Source organism: Chrysochloris asiatica, unplaced genomic scaffold, assembly GCF_000296735.1.
Source record: "Chrysochloris asiatica unplaced genomic scaffold, ChrAsi1.0 scaffold00299, whole genome shotgun sequence".
In the NCBI taxonomy this organism is placed as follows: domain Eukaryota; kingdom Metazoa; phylum Chordata; class Mammalia; order Afrosoricida; family Chrysochloridae; genus Chrysochloris; species Chrysochloris asiatica.
Window position 1 is genome coordinate 2,368,409 of NW_006408817.1, and position 19,926 is coordinate 2,388,334.

Sequence of the window (19,926 nt, forward strand, 5' to 3'; positions counted from 1 at the left end):
GGCTTGGGTCAGGAGCACCTTAATCCTCAAACAGACATTTTGCTCTTCAACACTTTAAAGAGGTCTTGTGCAGCAGATTTGCCTAAAGTAATATGTCGTTTGATTTCTTGAGTGCTCCTTCCATGAGTGTTGATGGTTGATTCAAGCAAAATGAAGTCTTTGACAACTTCAATCTTTTCTCCATTTATATGTTGTTGTTGTTAAGTGCCGTCAAGTTGGTTCTGACCCATAGCGACCCTGAACAGGGTTTCCGAGGCTATAAATCTTTACTGGAGCAGAAAGCCTCATCTTTCTCCCGCGGAGCAGCTGGTAGTTTTGAACTGCTGACCTTGCGGTTCGCAGCCTGATTTGTAACCAGAGCTCCGTTTATATAGATGTTTATTTGTTCAGTGGTGAGGATTTTTGTTTTCTTTACATTGAGATACAACCCATACTAAAGGCTGTGGGTTTTGATTTGTATCAATAAGTATTTTAAGTCTTCTTTGTTATCAGCAACATCTTACATTATTAGTATGGAGCATTTATTATAATTGTTAAGTGCCTTTGAGTGGTTCTGACTCATAGTGACCCTATATAGGCTTTCCTAGGAGCAGCTGGTGAGTTTGGACTACTGACCTTGGAATTCAAACCAATCTTGTGGTTGAGCTCCATACCAGAACTCCTTGTTATAATTAATGAACCAAATATTGCTAATTATTATTATTAATGAAAGTCCGTGCTTTGTTAGCATTTCCTTAATTTTCACTTACTGCTCTATTGGTGATCCAGTATCCCATCCAGAACACATTACATTTAGTTGTACATTTAGGCTTCTAGCTGTGAGTGTTTCTCAGATTTTCTTTTGTGATGACCTTGACAGTTTTATGGAGTTCTTGTCAAATATTTTGCACCTTTATTGAAGTTTATATCATATTTTCCTCTTGATTTGACTGGGGTTATGTGTTTTTAAGGAGCTCTGGTAGTGTAGTTGTTACGAATCAGGCCATGAACCATAAGGTCAGCAGTTTGAAACTACAAGCTGTTCTACGGGAGAAAGATGAGGCTTTCTGCTTTTGTAAAGATTTACAGCCTCGGAAACCCTGTACACAAGGTGGCTATGAGTCGGAACCCACTCCACGGCACATAACCACATGTGTTTTTAGGAGGAAGGCTACAACGATAAAGTGCCATTTTTATTACCTCAGATCCAGGGTGCATACTATCAACATGATTTATCATTTGCATTTAATCTAGATCAGCTGGGTGTGATAGTGTTTGTGGTAATGTTAGTCATTTTCCCTCCATTTCCTTACTATGCTCTTTGAATGAAAGTCGCTCTTTATAGCACAGTAAGAAGTGGGGAGTTAGTTACGTAATTTATTTGGAACCCTTCTGTATGGGAGATTTATGTCTTCTTCCCATTTATGTATTTAGTCAAATATTTATTAATATTAGTATGCACCCATAATTATAATAATAAAGAGCTTTATAAATGAATAAGAGACATATAAAACATCATTTGAGCAAACAAATCTCTGAGGGAGAAATATGAGGGGGCTTCAAAAGTTTATGAACAAAACGATATTAAAAGTTGATGGAAATTTTTCACGAACATTTTTAAGCTTCCTCATACAGAAAGCCCTTAAGCAAAAGGATGCTTGACCTCAATTAAAAAACAAAAACCAAATCTATCTAAGTGACAAAGATCTAGAGGACAATGACCAGTGCTCATGGAGTTGCAGCAAACTGAATGAACTCGTTTTGTAGTGTACAGTCTGTCAGTACTTACACACGCATGCTTTAAATTGGTGTGCTCTTGAATCATAGCAACTTCATTTATATGCTCTAAATCTGATGAGGTAGATGGGTAAGTCAGTAAGGTTATATGTACAAGCATGCTCGTTGCAACATTGATAATAACAGAAGCAGGAAACCATTGAAATATTCTTAATTGGGCACATTTTTTATTTAACCATTAAACACAGAAGGTTAGATATTGATGTGGAATGATATTGCTGTTTATTATGGTAAAAATAAAAGCAGGTTAGAGAACATATAGTACTGACCCAATATAGTTAAGTATCTACATATTATAGGCAAGATATTATATATTCAAATATTTTATATGTGAAATTCAAAAACCTAACTTGGAGAGTTTCATAAAAGGTAGAGGATTATGAGGTTGGGGATAAAGCTTTTATTTTCTCTGCTTTAGGATTTTTTTTTTTTTTAATGAAGATTATATAATAAAAATTTTAATACATTTTCTTTTAAAAAGTCTTCATTTATTTCTTTGTATGCTACTTTTTTTTTAGTATAGTCTTACTGAGTTTCAAAACTATAGATGACATGAGAAGGTGTGTGTAGGTTGTTGAATAGAAGGCTGATTTGTTCTATGAACCTTCGCTCAATTTACAATTAGAAAATTAAAAAAGATATCTGATAAGAAACTCATACTGCTTTTGTATATTCTGTTTTCAGAGCAGTGGAAAGAGCTCAGTGCTAGAAAGCCTAGTGGGGAGGGACCTGCTTCCCAGAGGTACTGGTATTGTCACTCGGAGACCTCTCATTCTGCAGCTTGTCCATGTTTCACCAGAAGATAAGCGAAAAACAACAGGAGAAGAAAATGGTAAATTTCAGAATTGGTATAAGAATTAAAATTCATTTTTGGTCTGCTTGTAGAAATACATTCACTGATTAGATCATTAGAAACTAGTGGCTATATTAAAGAAGTTCTATGAAGAGAAGTAGTATGCATTTTTCTCACGTTAAAAAAAAAAAAAGTAATTTTTGTTGTTTTGAAGGACCATGAGTAAACTTATTGGGAATAGTCTCTTTTTGGTACCCTAGCTCTTTAGTAGATTAAAATGCTCTTTATATGAATTTTAATGGTGGGTTCAGTGAAAAGTGCCACTAAGTGAGTTGGCTTTTGTGTCTTCATTTTAAAGTTTCTTTTCTATTTAAAACACCACCTTTTGAGGGGGAGGATTTAAAATTTATATCATTAAGATACTAGTGGAAAAGATTTTGTTTTAAGTAAAATTAAATGATTTTGTTTTCCAGCTTAGCGACGTTATCTCATCTTTCATTTTTAAGTCTTACCATCAGTCATCTGCTGTGGAAGGCTAACTGATTTATTTTCCCCTTGTGTTAAAGTAAATATTATTAAGAGGAGTTTCTGTTTTGCTTTTTAGACCCTTCTCTTGCTGCTGCTGTTAGTGCCATTAAGTCAGTTCTGACTAATAGTGACCCTGTATCAGGTTTCCAAGGAGTGACTGGTGGGTTTTGAAATATGACCATGTGGTTAGCAGTCCAGTGACTAACCTACAGCGCCACACCAGGACTCCTATATACAAACTCAACCAAACCAGTTGCTGTCCATCCGATTCCAAATCATGACAACGCACCATTTTTGAAGATTTCTCTTCTTCCCATGTTCAGACTTAGTCTCCAGCTAGACTCTATTAGTATATTTCATTAATGGAGTATTAAAAATAAGAATATATTCACACTCTTTATATAGACAGTTTTTTTTCAAGCTCTCTAGCCGCTTCTCGAAAACCCTATACAGGGTTTTGCTATAGGTTGGAACCGACTTGATGGCACTTAACAATAACGAAATTGAATATATTGTAAGAAATGCTATCTGTATTAGCAGATTTTAAGTTGTTGATTAAATATGTATTCAAAATCACTCATACTTAAATATATTAATGAGAGTTTTAATGTTTGATAGGAGAAATAATATGTTTAATCTTCCTATTGTATTCAGTGTTTGACTCAGATTTTTTATCTCACTTTTAAGGGTCTGTACTATTAAATTATATTTTCAGCAGAGTACCAAGTTGTTTTTCAGTGCTGTCTCATTCTACTTCTTATTTTCTGATTAAAGTAGGATGATAGTATTGATGAAAGTGAAGTTACTTTAATTACTGTATTTGAGTTTTCCTTCACTTATTATAGTGGTTATTGGAGCTGATTTGATTTTTTTCGTAAATCACATTTGTGCTGAGCATCTGCTTGATTCTAGAAAGTTAATTACTGAAACAGTTGATGAAGTTGTGGGTTTCAATAAAAAATAATTTTGGATAGACAGCCAGAGGATATGTAGGACCCTTACTTATATTGGACAACTTCTTTTCATATTCGGTATCACTTTACACTTCTGTAATATTTCTTTATTAATGAAATTCTTTATCTTAAATCTAATCATTTTGGATTAGTCTGTGGTTCAGCATCCAGTGTATAGAATGCTACATTTTACATTACATAAACAAATTTACCAAATACTTTAAATTAACACTTTAAAAACTCTATGGCAATAGGCCTTCTTAAGTTTGCATTTTTTTTCAGTAGCCTTGAAAAGGGCAGATGATATCCTAACTCTTAGGAAACTATTTGCAAATGTGAATATTGTTTTCTTAGATAAAACTTTGCTTGTTAGTAAAGGATGCACCTTTAAGTTATAGACGTTTGAGCTCCTTGTTATCTCTTTGCTTGTGTGTTACTATGTTTTGTTGACATCTCTCTTTGGTGGTGGTCAGTAAATCCGCTTATCTTTACGTGAATATATATATATATCCCTCTACAAGGTTAGTGCTTATTTTCCATGTTGAAAAACAGCAACAGTAAAGCTCACTGAAAATGGCAGCTGGATCATCCAGAATACAAAATAGAGTTAATAAATTTTGAGTACTAACTGTGTCTTATTCTAGGATAGTTCCTTAGTTTCTCATCAGCTTCTTTAGCTTTGGAATGAATAATTCTAGTGTATCATAAGTCATTCTAACCTAGAGAAAATTAGAAACAGTGAAGTAGATAAACATATAGTTAGTGTGATGAGTATGGAATATGGTACTAGAGGGGGAAAAGACTACAAGGAGATAGGAGTAAGGGGAAAATGTAAGTAGATAGAAGAACTTTAAAAAAAAAAAAAAAAAAAAAAGAATTAGCCTTCTAACCATTTTGTATTGGGATATATAGCCCCTAAGGGCTTTGTTAGGTAAAAAAGGTATGTTGTTGTTAAGTGCCATTGAGTTAATTCTGACCCATAGGAACCTGAACAGGATTTACAAAGAGTAGCTGGTGAGCTTGAACTATTGACCTTGTGGTTCAAACTGACATAGTAGTCTAGCGCATTAACCCACAGCGCCATACCAGAACTCCAAAAAAGGCATAAGTTATCAGTAACAGGTTAGTTTGAGAACACTGTATTCCAAAATGACAGGGAAGTATAGTCCATTTTAGATATTGCTGTTGTTGTTACATGCCATTGAGTTGGTTCTGACTCATAGCGACCCCATATAGGGTTTCCGAGAAGCAACTGGTGGATTTGAACTGCTAACCTATGGTTCACAGTCCAGTACTGATCCACAGCACCATACCTGAAGTCCATTTTAGATATGTTGTTGTTATTAAGTGCTGTCGACTCAGAGTCAATTTGGACCCATAGCGACCCTGTATAGAGTTTCCAAAGAGCAGCTGGTGAGCTTGAACCACCAACCTTGCCGTTCAAAACGACTTTGCAGTCTGACGCATTAGCCCACAGCCGTCAAAACTGGCTAGAATACATTCAATTTAATGTGAGATCCTTCATTCCCCTATCTGTGTAGGATAATTGAAGTGTATTAAGGATAATTGAAGTGTATTAAGTTCTGACTCATAATGACCCTGACCCTGTATAGGGTTTCCAGCAGCGACTTGTGAGTTTGAACTGTCAACCTTGTGGTTAGTAGTCTATTGCTTATCCTACAGCACCAAACCAGGACTCCATTGAGGGTTATAGGTGGGATTTTATATGAAATTTCTTAGCTTAACTTTCACTGTCTGTTATATTCTTACTAATAACAAAGTCAGACTTTTAGAGTGGGATGGTAGTTTAGTTTGAAGCAGTCCATAATTGTCTTTCGCAATCTTTTGTAAGAAATAAATCAAGCTTTTCTGAGATTTTTTTTTTTTTTAGAAAAAAATCGACAAGTAGTGTGCTGATTAAAGACCGAAATTGTGCTCTGTATTGTACCTTTTAACGGTATCAATGGATGTTTTGAAAATTTATTTTTGGAAGTAAGTAGTTGAACTAAAGCCAAATGTTTTTGTGTTACACAAATGTCTATGTTTTATAAGATAATGCCTAAAATATGGGTGTGATTTGTGTTATTATACCTTGACCAAGAAGTAGTTCGAACAGAACATGGGAACACTGAATGTTTTAAAATTAAGAAAGGTGTGCGACAAGGTTGTATTCTTTCACCATACTTATTCAACCTGTATGCTGAGCAAATAATCTGAGAAGCTGGGTTCTATGAAGAAAAACGTGGCATCAGGATTGGAGGAAGACTTATTAACAACCTGCAATATGCAGATGATACAGCCTTGCTTGCTGAAAGTGAAGAGGACTTAAAACATTTACTGATGAAGATCAAAGAGCATAGCCTTCGATATGGATTACATCTCAATGTCAAAAAAACAAAAATCCTCACCACTGGACCAATTAACAACATTCTTATCAATGGAGAAAAGATTGAGGTTGTCAAGGACTTCATTCTTCTTGGATCAACTATCAACACTCACGGAAGCAACAGTCAAGAGATCAGATGATGTATTTCATTAGGTAAATCTGCTGCACAGGAACTTTTTAAAGTGTTGAAGAGCAAAGATGTCAGCTTGAGGTCTAAGGTGTGCCTGACCCAAGCCATAGTATTTTCAATAACCTCATATGGATGCGAAAGCTGGACAGTGAATAAGGAAGACCATAGAAGAATTGATGCTTTTGAATTATGGTATTGGAGGAGAATACTAAAAGTGCCATGGACTGCCAAAAGAACCAGTAGATTTGTTTTGGAAGAAGTGCAGCTAGAGTGCTCCTTAGAGGTCAAGATGGCCAAACTTCGTCTCTCATACTTTGGACATGTTGTCCGGAGGAAACAGTCGCTGGAGAGGGATATCATGTTCGGTAAGATGGAGGGTCAGAGAAAAAGAGGAAGACCCCCAATGAGATGGATTGGCCAGGTGGCAGCATCGATGGCCTCAAGTGTGGCAACAGTAGTGAGGTTGGCCCAGGATCGGACATTGTTTTGCTCTGCTGTGCATAAGGTCGCTATGAGTTGGTGCTGACTTGATGGCACCTAACAACAAGTTATATTATGAGGGTGAGTCTAAAATTATCTGCACTCTGGCTGTAGAATTAATTTTAATCAACTTTTAGAAAAGATAAATACGTCTTTTTTTGACATAATCTTGCTTTTCAATACACTTTGTCCATCATCAGCAAGCTTTTGTATCCCCTCATTAAAAATGTTTTATGCTGAACTGTGAGCCACAAATGCACTGCTGTCTTTGCTTCTTCATCGGAGGTGACTCTTCATCTTCGAAGGGCTGCTTTCAGGGGAGTAAACGAGGGAGAGTCTGATGGAGCAAGATCAGGACTATAGATAGGATGCTTTGACACCTCAAAACAAAGTTTTTGCAGATTGTAAACAATGTGGGCAGAGGTGTGAGGAGATGTGTTGTCATGCAAGATCATAAAGACCTTGGATAGCAGCAGTTCTCTGCATTTAATCCAAAATTTAGATTTCAGCTCTTCAGTGAGCATGTCACTATGATGAGCACTGATAGTGTTCCTATACTGGTCCTTGAAAATCCCAGAAACTGTTAATGTCAATTTTCCAGCTGATGGTTGGCTTTTGAACTTTTTCTAGGTCAATGATTGGGAATGTTTCTATTCCATACTTTGCTGTTTACTCTCAGAGTCATAGTGATGAATCTGTGTCTCATCACCAGTTAAAAAAAAATTAAGCAACTTTTACCTTCCTTCAAGTATTGCCAAATTTTGTTTGTAGATTTCCAAATGCTTCTGTTTATGCTCTTCTGTGAGTTGTTTCAGTACCCATCTTGCACAAACTTTTCAAAATCCAAGTCTGTGTGGATTATTTCATAGGCAGAGCCATGGCTGATTTGCCACATAAGTGCACACTCAATGTTGTCATCAGCTATGGACGTGGACAGGCATTTTAATATAACCAGAGTTCAAATAATTTTTGACTCACTTTTGTATTTGTTTGTAAAAGTAGTTTCCCTCCAAAGTGAAGTAAAATTATATATAAGAGTTAAGTAAAAAGGTAGAATTAATTGTTCTGCACAAAGGGTCATGGTACAAGCAGTAGTTTTCCTTTGGATTGCATCCATGAAATTGAAGAGTTATTCTGTTGTTCTGTTAAATGCAATATAAGTTTCAAAGAAATGAACCCTTAAAAAGCTCAGGCTTAGCTAATGGGACAAGTACTTGTAGAGCCTTATTAACTCGTAAACGCTGTGAAAGATGTGTTTATTATTTTCATAGAGTCTTTTCAGGCAATCCATCTTTTTCAGTAGTAGGTTATATGAGCACATTTTTGAATAGTGGATTAATTTTAATTGTGTCAGGATATAGAAACCAGCAGTAAGAATTGTAATGGAAAGTTTTCTGACAGTGTTGAAAATAAATAATGGCATAGGCTTGGAGTCCTGTTGTGGTACCATAGGATAAGCACTGGACCATATAAGTTCGCTTTGAACTGCAAGGCCAGTGGTTTAAAGTCAACAGCAACTACTTGGAAACCCTATACTATCGCTATGAGTTGGTCCCAACTTGACGGCACTGATTAACTTATGTCACATTTAAAAATACTATACACATCCTTCTAACTCTGTATGTAAATTTTGAATAATTGAGAGATGTGTGCATTTGAAATGTGTTCAGGTTTCTGTACATTAGATACTTTTAAAAGTTTAATATTTTAGTGATAAGCACTAAACTTTTCATTCTGTGCTGTTTCTCTTTAACTACAGACCCTGCCACATGGAAAAACTCAAGACACCTTTCTAAAGGTTTCCTTTATCCATTCGTTCTTGGCCCTTTTTCTATCATGCCTGCATGTATGCTTTTGTACTATTACAGGCTGTCCGCATTTTCTTTTTCCTTCCATTTCTATTTGCCTGTCCATATCGGTTGCAGGTATTAGTAGTTCTTGTTATCTTTTCAGTATTCATCAAAATGCAAGCTTTTTTGGTGGTGAATGTAATTTATTTTATTTTTAGTTTTGAAAACTTGCTTGTGATACCAGGCCTCTTTTATACAACAAGGTAAATTAAACACACCCCTGTGGTATGTAGTACCCTGCCTCCGTGAGTTCTGTTCACCTAGATAACTCCAGTGCTTCAATGAGACTTCTTGGAAGAAGGTATTAAGCTCCAAGTAGGTGAGATTTTACTTGCAAAAAGGATCCAATTTTATTTACCTTTATTCCATCAAAGAATTGATCTGCTATTTTCTCAGGAAATATTTGTCACAATATCTTACAGTCATGTGTATTTTGATTTCAGGTGGCTGATATGTTTTATTAAGTAAGCTGGATTATGATTAAATGTAATTACATATTTCTAGTTTCTTTGGGTAAAAAAAAAAAAAAAAAAATTTGCCTTCAAAGTTTTTGACCATTTCACATAGTACATACACTGAACATGTTTTCTTTTTCTCTAGCAAGTGCAGGTGTAACTGACATAAGATTAGAAGTTGGAACTCCAAAAAGTACATAAGCCAGGATGTTTGTTTTGATTTTTTTCTCCATTTCATTTCTTTCCCATCTATAATTCCAAGGGAAAATATAGTCATGGCTCTTGGGGGAAAAAAACCACCTTGAAAGTGCATATAAATTACAGATCAGTTCCAAGTTACTAAGAGAACTCTGTTAATGAACAACAAATGGAGGCTTTGTAGATAACAGAGACATTACAGATAAACAAAACTAGAAATAGATTGAAAATCAGTAGTTTCATTCACATATTACATAATTTTTTTTTATCTGTATATCTCCTTTTTGTGTTATTCAGTAAGGTACTTTATTGAGTCTTTTGTTTATGTACAAGATACTTTTTGAAAAAAAAAAAGAATATGCCCTTTAATATATTACGACTACACACAAACTGAGAAGAGAAGAATTTTATTCATGAAATCCAGATTTCAAATGATTGGAGGATCTCTGAGCTACTCTACCTGAAGTTAGTTATGTTTTGAAATACAGAAGTCCCAGAATACAAATGTCAGGCTTACAGACAACTACCTGCTCATCTTGTAAATTTACTCTCATTGAGTCCTTGGTGTGGCGATGGTGTGCATGGAGTCGGTTCCGACTCATAGTGAGCCTGCATAGGGTTTTCAAGGCTGTAAATCTTTACGGGAGCAGAAAGCCTCATCTCCTGCGGAACGGCTTGTAGTTTTGAACTGCTGACCTTGAGCTTAGCAACCTGACTCGTAACCACTATGCTACCAGATAACCAATCCTTACATAAAACAAATTGTTAATCATAGTCAACTTCAATTTCTGCACTTGAACCTTTTAAATAGTTGAAAAGGCAGTGAGCCTTTTCTTGTGCTACAGTAAGGCTAAATAAGAACCATTTGCACCTGTTTTGACTGATCCACAAATTCCACTTAAAGACATACAGACACAATAACAGGTCTTTTAGTAACTTAGACTGCCTGTACATGATAAAAAAATTTTACATCGTGAAAGGTATACTTTAGCAGGTCTTAACAACATATGTCTTATAATAATGGCAAAATAGGAACAAATAACAACTTACTGTGGTGCTGTTTTGACTCCTTAACTAAAAATAACAAGTAATTTCCATAGTTTCTAGTAAATGAGTTTTTCTTTTTACAGGGGTTGAAGCAGAAGAATGGGGTAAATTTCTTCACACCAAAAATAAGGTAACCACACAAGAATATTTATTGAAGAAATACCATTGACAGCTTTTTTTGCGCATGCATGTACTTGATAATTTTGTTTCTTAGCCTGCTTCTCTAATTAAAGATGTATAACTTATTTGATTAGGCAGCTTTGAAAAGTTCATAAAAGCTATGAATCCTTTTTTCAGGAAAATGTATGTCTACATTAGATTTTGTTTAAAAATTCTTTACAGAAAATCTATAGATAACCTTGAAGCTTATGGGTCCCTTCACCTCCCCCCATATAAGAACTTTTAATATAATTTTGAATGTTGTGCTTATTTTTCAATAATTTTTAGCTTTACACTGATTTTGATGAAATTCGACAAGAAATTGAAAATGAAACAGAAAGAATTTCAGGAAATAATAAGGTAGGCATCCTTTTAATGATGATACATATATAATTGAGAGTGTTATTTTATATAATGTTATGTGACAAAAAAAACAAAAAAACTTGTTGCTGTCAAGTCCATTCTGACTCCTGACCCAAAGAGTAGAACTGAGCTTCATAGGGTTTTCTTGGCTGTAATCTTTATAGAAGCTGATTGCTTGTCTTCTTCGCTGCTGGTTGGGTTTAAACTGCCTGTATTCTGCTTAGTAGCTGAGAACAAACTGTTTACATAATGCTGGTCTTTGAAAGGATCTAATAGGAAAAATGGCATATTTTCATATATATTAAGATTTGTTTAAATCTATTATTTGTTTCATAGAACTTTTATGTACAGAAATATTTTATGTAGATGTTTATTCTTGATCTTGTTTTGTACTTGCCGCTTTATTATATAATTATTTTCCTGACTCGACAGCACTTAACAACAACAATACTGTAACAATTAGCTATCTTTTCTTGATGGATTGATTGTACTCTGTCTCAGCAATCTGTTTAATTTATGAAGTATTTATATTTTGAAGAGCTCTTTTCTCACCTGAGTAAGGCTAGATTATCAATTTAGGTGAGCAAAGAGAAATTAGGTTAATTTTCTAGTGAAAAATGGAAATTAGTATGTTAACTACTGAATTGTTTTATGTTCTGTGATTGTTAAAATTGAAACTAAATTGACTGAGATACTGTTTGACACCAGGTACTATTTTTTTTTACCGCCATTCTTATATTTTCTTAAAGGCACGTGGTAGACTTAATCCTCTAAGTGGGCCCTAGCCTAGTACTAACATTCAATAAATATCTGTTGGGCCTTTGTATCTACAAGGCACTATGCTGGGAAGGTTGTTTTGGAGCCCTGTTAAGTCATTCCTGTTCAAAAAATTTGTTTCTGTACTAGCGATTGACTTAGTTTTGTTCATTAATGAACTCTAGGCTGATAACCTTTAAGTTACTTTCATTGTGATCATCATTTTCATCCTTTCCTGAATTTCTAATAACTGTTGCATAGAAGGCTAGAAAGTCTGGTCGCAGGTAACTAGATTAGTTTGTCCTCAGTTCTGTACTTACGTTTTTGTCGTTAAGTTGGTTCTGACTCATAGCTAGGATTTCCAAAGAGAGGCTGGTGAGTTTGAACCACTGACCTTAAGGTTCAAACTGACCTTGCAGTCCAGTGCTTATCCTATAGCGCCACACCAGAACTCCTTTGTAATTATATCAAGGTTGATATTTGCATATGAGATATTGTTAGTCATTCTACCAGTCTGGACTACCTTTTCTGTGATCCCCCTGCATTTATTGAACTCAGGAATTAGTGATAATTTTACACAGTGACAGAATTTAGAGTGGAAGTGAGACTGTTGATTGTGAAAGGAAAGTTTTTAGTTACACCAAATTGATTGTCATGGAAGAGTAAGGCTATCTATATACCTAAAGGTGTTCAATTAATGCTGAGGATATAGTTTACCTAACAGGTTTTGATCTGCAAAAGACAGAGGTATCTTTTATCCCCAGATCTCTAAGTATCTCTTTTTCCCTAAATCATTCATGTAATGAAGTAATGTATGATCTTATGTTAATAATTTTATATGGCTCAATATATAAATTATTTCATACATGTAACATAAAGCCCTGAAGACATGAAATATCTGTGAGACTGGAGCTGTAAAGACATTTCCTGGTAAAAGACAGTCTTCTCAGTGAGGAAAAAAAAGTACATATAATGTTTTTCCACATGGGGCAAAGTATTGAATTGGACATGGTAGGGGAATGACATAGCACTAAAGATCCTGAGGTAGGTATGTAGAATACCAGCATATGACTTTAGAATACTTGAGTAGTTAAAATATGAAAGTAGTACAGAGTAATTCCATACAGCAAATTTAAGTGCTTAGAGTAAAGGATATTCTACAGAAGTTTCTTGAAAAATGAATATTTTCACTGGGTTAATGAAGCAAGACATGTAAGGTAGATACATAAATGGGAGAACATTTTATAGACAAAATGTGAACAGTTTATAAGTGACATCCTACAAAACTTGTCTAAGGCTGGTGGTAAAAATGAGGGCTATCTTCACCCTAATGGATTTTGTAGTCTAATGGAGAGAAAATACAGCTGTCTCTTACTGTCTAAATTCTTACTGTTTAAATTTAGGGATCGATAGGTTCTGATGAATCCCTTACTGTTCATACTGTTGACACATGATTTTCACATGGGTACCAAACCAAGTTAGATAACTTGTTAGCGATCCTTCTTTCTCTGAACACAGGAACCTAATAAATTTGTATAGTGAGGGCTATGTTATTCTTTTGTTCAGCACTAAGTATATTAGACATATTTAAGAAGTTGTATTGGCATCGAATTAAGAGAAAATAGTGTAATTGTGTAGGTAAAATAAATTGCTTATATTAATGGAATACGATCTTATAGGATTGTTTGTTGTTGTTAAGTGCCTAACACTTAACAGTTCTGACTCATAGTGCCCTGAATAGGATTTCTGAGAAGTGGCTGATGGGTTTGAACTGCCCACCTTGCAGGTCAAACCGACCTTGTGGTCCATTGTCCAGTGCATTATCCTGCAGTGCCGCACCAGGACTCCTTGAGAGCATTGTTGCTGTTGTTATTGTTAAGTGCTGTCAAGTCAGTTCTGACTCCTAGTGACCCTGTATAGGGTTTCCAAGGATCAGCTGTTGAGTTTGAACCACTCACATTATAGTTCATACCAACTCTGTCTTGTGCTTATCCTACAGCACCACACCAGGACTCCCCTTGATAGGATTAAAACTTACTATATATGGTTGGCTAGAGTCTGATGTTAGCCATTTTGGGGAAGAAAGATGAGGCCTTCTGCTCCTGCAAAGATCTACAGCCTTGGAAACCCTATATAGTTGCTATGAGTCAGAACTGACTTGATGGCACATAACAGCAACATCAGTATGATTTGACTCCCTTACTTCTTGTGTATTTCATCCATTTTTAATTGCTCAGATATTTCAGTGATCATGGTTTAATTCATACTTAAAAGCATGTTTTTATTGTTGTTAAGTGCCGTCGAGTTGGTTCTAACTCATAGCGACCCTGTATAGGGTTTCCGAGGAGCAGCTGGTGAGCTTGATCTGCCAACCCTGCAGTTCAAACCAACTTTGCAGTCTAGCGCATTAACCCATGGCACCTCTATTATTTCTGAAAGTTCTTTGGAGTACAGTTCTACTCTGGCAAATAGAAGGCTCACTCTGAGTTGTCAGTTTGAGGGCAGATGGTTGGTTTTTTGGGGGTGAGGGGGTTAATGTCTATCTTAAATGAAGTTTAACATTTTCTGTTTTGTTGAAATTTAATGTGATTTTAATAGAATATTTTAAAACTTACTTTTTAGGGAGTCAGCCCTGAACCAATTCATCTTAAGATTTTTTCACCCAATGTTGTTAATCTGACACTTGTGGATTTGCCAGGAATGACCAAGGTAAGGAGTAGTTGTTACTCGTTGTAGATTTGGTACTCTTGGTTTTCAGTTGAACAGATGTGGTTTTTCGTTAATCTTGAGAATAATCAACTTCTTTTGCAATCACACTCCATCTGTTAGCAACATTTGACATATTCTGACCTTTCCTTTTTTTGAAACATTTTATTGTGAATTGAGTGAAGGTTTACAAAGCAGATCATCAGTTTTACATCCAGCATATCATAACACTTTGTTTAAACAAAAAAAAAAAAATCTCAGTGATTACCATCTCCTCCATTAACATCAGTTATCCTACTTTCTCTCTGTGGTTCCTGTTTCCATTCCACTCTTCTTATTCCCAGGTAAATATTTCCCTTTTGATCTTGAATGGTTGACTATTCCATGGTGAGAGTACCCCATTAGTGTTGTCCCCCCTATGTACATATCCACCGGTTGGTTGAAACGAAGTAATGAGGGTGAGGCCTGAAGGGTGGCCGAGGGCCTTAGTCTTGGGATGCCTCCAGTCTTTTTTTCTGACCAGTAAGCCTGATCTTTTTTTTAAATAATTTTGAGTTTTGTTCCTCACTGTCTTCCGCTCATTCCAGGATCTTCTAATATTATCCCTTTCAGAACAATTGGTATTGGTAGGTAGGCACCATCTAACTCTTCTGGTTTTAGTCGTGGAGTTTGATGTTCACATGTGCCATTGGTCCATTAGACTAGTTGTTTCCAAGCCTCTTAAATTTTCATCACTTTTCTTTCTTCTGCACTTAGAAAGACCAGTATTTGCACCTTAGATGATTGCTCATGAGCTTTTAAGATTCCATTTGCTACTCTCATTGTTGTTTTGATTTGGATCTCTACAATGGCTAATGAGAGCAAACATTTCCTTATGTATTTGTTGGTTGCCAGAATGTCTTCTAAACGGGCAAAGAACATGAACAGACACTTCACCAAATAGGTGTCTTTTTACTGTATTATTTGTCTTTTTCTTGTAGACTTGTAGTTTTCTGTAAATTTTAGAGATTAGCCTCTTGTCTGATATGTTGTTACAAAAGTTTTTCCCCAGTCTGTGGACTCTCGTTTACTTTTTTGGTGAAATTTTTTGCTGCACATAGTGTCTAATTTTTAGGAGGTTCCAGTAATCTATTTTGTCTTGTGTGTTTTTAGTTATGTTTGATAGTGTATTTATGCCATTTGTCAGAGTCCCTAAGTTTGCCCCTGTTTTTTCATTGATGATCTTTATAGTTCTAGGTTCTACATTTAGGTCTTGAATCCATGTTGAATTTGTTTTTTATATGGTGTGAAATATGGGTCTTGTTTTCGTCTGCAAATAGATTTCCAGTTTTGCCAGCACCATTTGTTCAAGAAACAATCTCTCCCCATGTAATGTGTTTTGTCTCTATATCAAAGATCAGCTGACTGTATATGGATGAATTTACTTCTGGGTTCAATTGATCTATGTATCTGTCCATAAATCTATGTATCTTTTGTTGTTCTAGTACCAAGCTGTTTTGAGATCAGGAACAGATTTTGAGATCAGGAAGTGAGCAGCCTCCAACTTTGTTCTTCTTCTTAAGTAACGCTTTACTTATCTGACGTCTCTTTCCTTTACAGCAGTGATCAGTTTTTTGACCTCTTTAAGGAAGGATGTTAGAATCTGGATTGTTGTTGTTACGTGCTATTGAGTTGGTTCTGACTCATAGCGACCCTGTATAGGGTTTCTAAGGAGCAGCTGGTGGATTTGAATCACTTACCTTGTGGTTAACAGTCCGGTACTTATCATCCCGTGCCAGACCAGGACTGCATTATATCTATAGATTGCTTTGAGTAGTGTTTAAAATCTTCCTATTCATGAGCATGGTATATTCCTTTTTTGTAAGTCTCTTTTGGTTTCTTGTAGTAGTGTTTTGTAGTTTTCTTTTGTTTATCTCATTAGATTGATTGCTAAGCATTTCATCTTTTGGGTAGCTATTGCAAATGGTATTGTTTTCCTAATTTCCTTTTCAGAGTTCTCTTTATTAGTGTAAAGAAATGCAACTGATTTTTATATGTTGATCTTGTAGCCACTTTACTCAAATTTTCAGTGAGTTCTAATATTTTTTTTGCTGCAGAGAATTTTATCTTTCTTGCCAATTTGGATGCCTTTAATTTTCCTTTCTTGCCTTATAGCTCTGGCTATGACTTCTAGCACAGTACTGAATAGAAGTGTTAGTAAGAGGCATCTTTGTCTGATTCTTCTTTGCAAAGGCAATGTTTTAATTTTATCTCTGTTGAAAGTAATGCTTAGCTTTCCCTTCCAAAAATACATTCTTTAGTTGGCTTCTAAGACAGCATGACATACAGATTTTCTCTCAATTGTGGTGACCACTCCTTCAGTCTCTCTCTCTCTCTTTTTTTTTTAATGTTTTATTGTGAATTATGTGGTAGTTTACATGGCAGAACATTAGTTTTACATCCTTCAGTCTCTTTTGCTGCTTTTTAATTGCCTCAGTGTCTAAATAGTGAATGCCTAGAGCTTAGTTCTTGAATCTCTTTTCTAGTTATACATAACTTCTTGATGGTTTCATCAAATCTTATTACTTTAATACATGAATGTATATGAATTATATAAGTAGACTTGTATATCCACTGCTTACTTGACATATATACACCTGTATGTCTCATTGATATTTCAAACTTGACTTTTCTGGAACCAGATTCCTGACCCTTTCCTTGACCAGCCTTGGTCCTTCTTCTCTCTTCTCATCTTCATTAAATGGTACCTCCATTCTACGAGTTATTTAGGCCCCCAAATATGGAGACATTCTTGATACTTCTGTATCTTCCTCCCATCGTATTTCCTCTGTCAAAAATCTTGACTCTCCTTAACTTTAAAATATATGCAGAATCCTATCATGACTTAAAAATTCATAGCTGCCACATCTTACCTGAGATGGCTGCAATAGCTTCCTAAAACTGATCTTCCTTACAATCCATTCTTTACTAAGCTGGTAGAGTGGCTCTTTTTCTTGAGCATAGAAACTTGTTGTTGAGCATAGACTAGCTAAAATGAAGGGGAAGGGGAGAGGAAAAATAAGGTGGATGGGAGAATAGCTAGGCAGCTTTACATGGGCTAAATGGGACAGAGGTAAATAACGATCTGAGCACAAACGTGAAACAACAGGGCTCGTGGATACAAAGATTGAGGCATGGTTTGAACAGGTAAAAGTGGGGAAATGATGTTAAGATGCTTGGCTGTTTGTTGAATCTTGGTTTCCCTTGCCTACTGTTGTAAAATAGACACTTGAAGGAGAGAGAGAGGAATAGCCAGAAACATCACCAGAGAAAGCTTGTAAGTCCGTCTTCAGCCTATAACTGTTTGGAATAACTAAACTAGTGCTAGAACTTGCCCAGTGAAGGAGGCTTTCTGCAGAGCCTTTGCATTGCACAAGACTATCGATGGAATCCTGATCATCATCCAGAATCTTCTGAGGTGAGACATTCCCATGTGAAAGGATAAGCAAATCAGTCTGGAGCAGACAAAGAACAGAAGATACTTCTTGAAAATAAGACCAGCAGAAAACAAAACAAAACAAAAAACAACAGCAGTCCAAATGATTACTATAAGAATAAGCAAGTTGTTCCCCAGGGAGCCATCAATGCAAGTGGTAGGTCCCCTCAAGGCAAACCCCCTTCCAAGACTGAAACTCAAATGGAATACACTAGAAGGCATATGGTCCTGCTGCTGACCACGTTGGTCACCGATAAGGGGAAGAGGGGGAAAAACAGCAATGAAGTTGTGAACTAAGTCCGACCACATTCAATAGGCTCCTGTTAACCTGGATTGAGACCTGGTTAACCAGCAGTATGACGAGACCTGGGGACTCCTGGGCCCAGGGGCAGGAACATGGCCCCAGAGGACTAGAATGTAGTATGAAGCATCCAGCTGATATAAAGTGATGGGGGCGGGGGGGGGAGATGCACAAGAACACCCACACTTGCCAATAGTACCCATTTGACCTGGCATCAATGGCTGGATGATTAGAACATGACTAGAGGAAGAAACAGGGGGGGGGGGAGTAACCCACTATAAGTGGATGATCTTGACCTATGCTTTTGGATGCAGTATGACAAAGGAGTAGACAAATTTCTACAGTGAGGATCATTCCCACCCCCTTGGTACACAGGGTCTACAGGGAGAGGGAACTTAGACATTGTCTACCCAAAATGGGGCACTACAAAGGCAAGAAGTGACTGGCTTATAAGCTTTCAATAGGGATTGTAGCTCCAGAGAATACAGGGAAAGGTAGAACCTCCACTGAATTGTTTCCAACATGTCTGGATGGGGTTGATAAAAGGTGAGGGGGAAAGGACTCCTGTGGTTCAATAGGGAATGATTGCTATCAGGTCTGACAGCGAATGTTGGAAAGGTAAATGTAAATAAATGTTTGGTAACAAAAGGAGAGGAGTGGCTGATTTTGCAGTCCAGGAGCGGAGATCCCTGGAACCATCAAGGGAGAAAAGCGAAGTGTGAGACTGTGTCTGGAGAGGGAGTGACACTAAGGATGGAGGTAGAGGCAGTGACATGGATAGAAGGAGTGGCTGGGAACTTTGAACTCAGGGAGGGAGAGGAGTGGTGTGCTCATGGGGAGGGGAGGCAGGAGTGTGGGGTTTACCCTTTGGGTGTTTGATGATGCATGCAGGGGATTGTGATCATTGCAGTGAAACAAAATACGATAGGATGAATGTAAAGGTAATGTTCGCCCATGTAAACTAACACACAATTCATAATAAAAACTTAACAAAACAAAACCCCTGATGGTATTGAAGGAAGCAATCTAAGCAGCACTGAAGATCTTTGCAAAGATAATACTCCAGGAGTTGACAATATCGGTTGAGATGTTTCAACAACCGGATGCAACATTGGAGGCGCTCATTCCACAAGAAATTTGGAAGACAGCTGCCTGACTAAGCGACTGGAAGAGATCCATATTTGTATCATTCCAAAGAAAGATGACCCAGATGAATATGAAATTATCAAACTGTCACTGATAAAAAACACAAATACAATTTTGATGAAGATAATTTAAAATTTGTAGCAGTACTGCACAAGAAACTGTCAGAAATTCAAGCTGGATTCAGAAGAAATATGCCACTAGTGATATAGCTGACATCAAATAGATCTTGGCTGAAAGCAGAGAATATCAGAAAGATGTTTATTGTTGTTGTTGTTAACTGCCATCGAGTCGGTTTCTGACTCATAGCAAACCTGTATGGGGTTTCCAAGGAGTGGCTGGTGAGTTTGAACAGCAGACATTGTGGTTCAAACTGACCTTGCAGTTGAGTGCTTACCCTAGGACTCCAGAAAGTTGTTTACCTGTG

The 19,926-nt window shown here is 36.4% G+C and overlaps 1 protein-coding gene across 8 annotated transcripts in view; it reads left to right on the forward strand.

Moving 5' to 3' along the window:
• The window catches only part of DNM1L (dynamin 1-like), a 74,999-nt gene that overhangs the window by 17,955 nt on the left and 37,118 nt on the right, over positions 1 to 19,926 (forward strand). For 3 of the 8 annotated variants that reach the window (XM_006874757.1, XM_006874758.1, XM_006874762.1), the window contains exons 2-6: positions 2,461 to 2,608; positions 8,806 to 8,844; positions 10,680 to 10,726; positions 11,044 to 11,115; positions 14,497 to 14,583. In XM_006874757.1, coding sequence (XP_006874819.1) covers positions 2,461 to 2,608; positions 8,806 to 8,844; positions 10,680 to 10,726; positions 11,044 to 11,115; positions 14,497 to 14,583 — 393 coding nt within the window. Of the gene's footprint in view, positions 1 to 2,460; positions 2,625 to 3,151; positions 3,154 to 8,805; positions 8,845 to 10,679; positions 10,727 to 11,043; positions 11,116 to 14,496; positions 14,584 to 19,926 lie in introns of all 8 variants that reach the window. The other 5 variants (XM_006874759.1, XM_006874763.1, XM_006874761.1 and 2 more) reach the window with 3 other exon arrangements.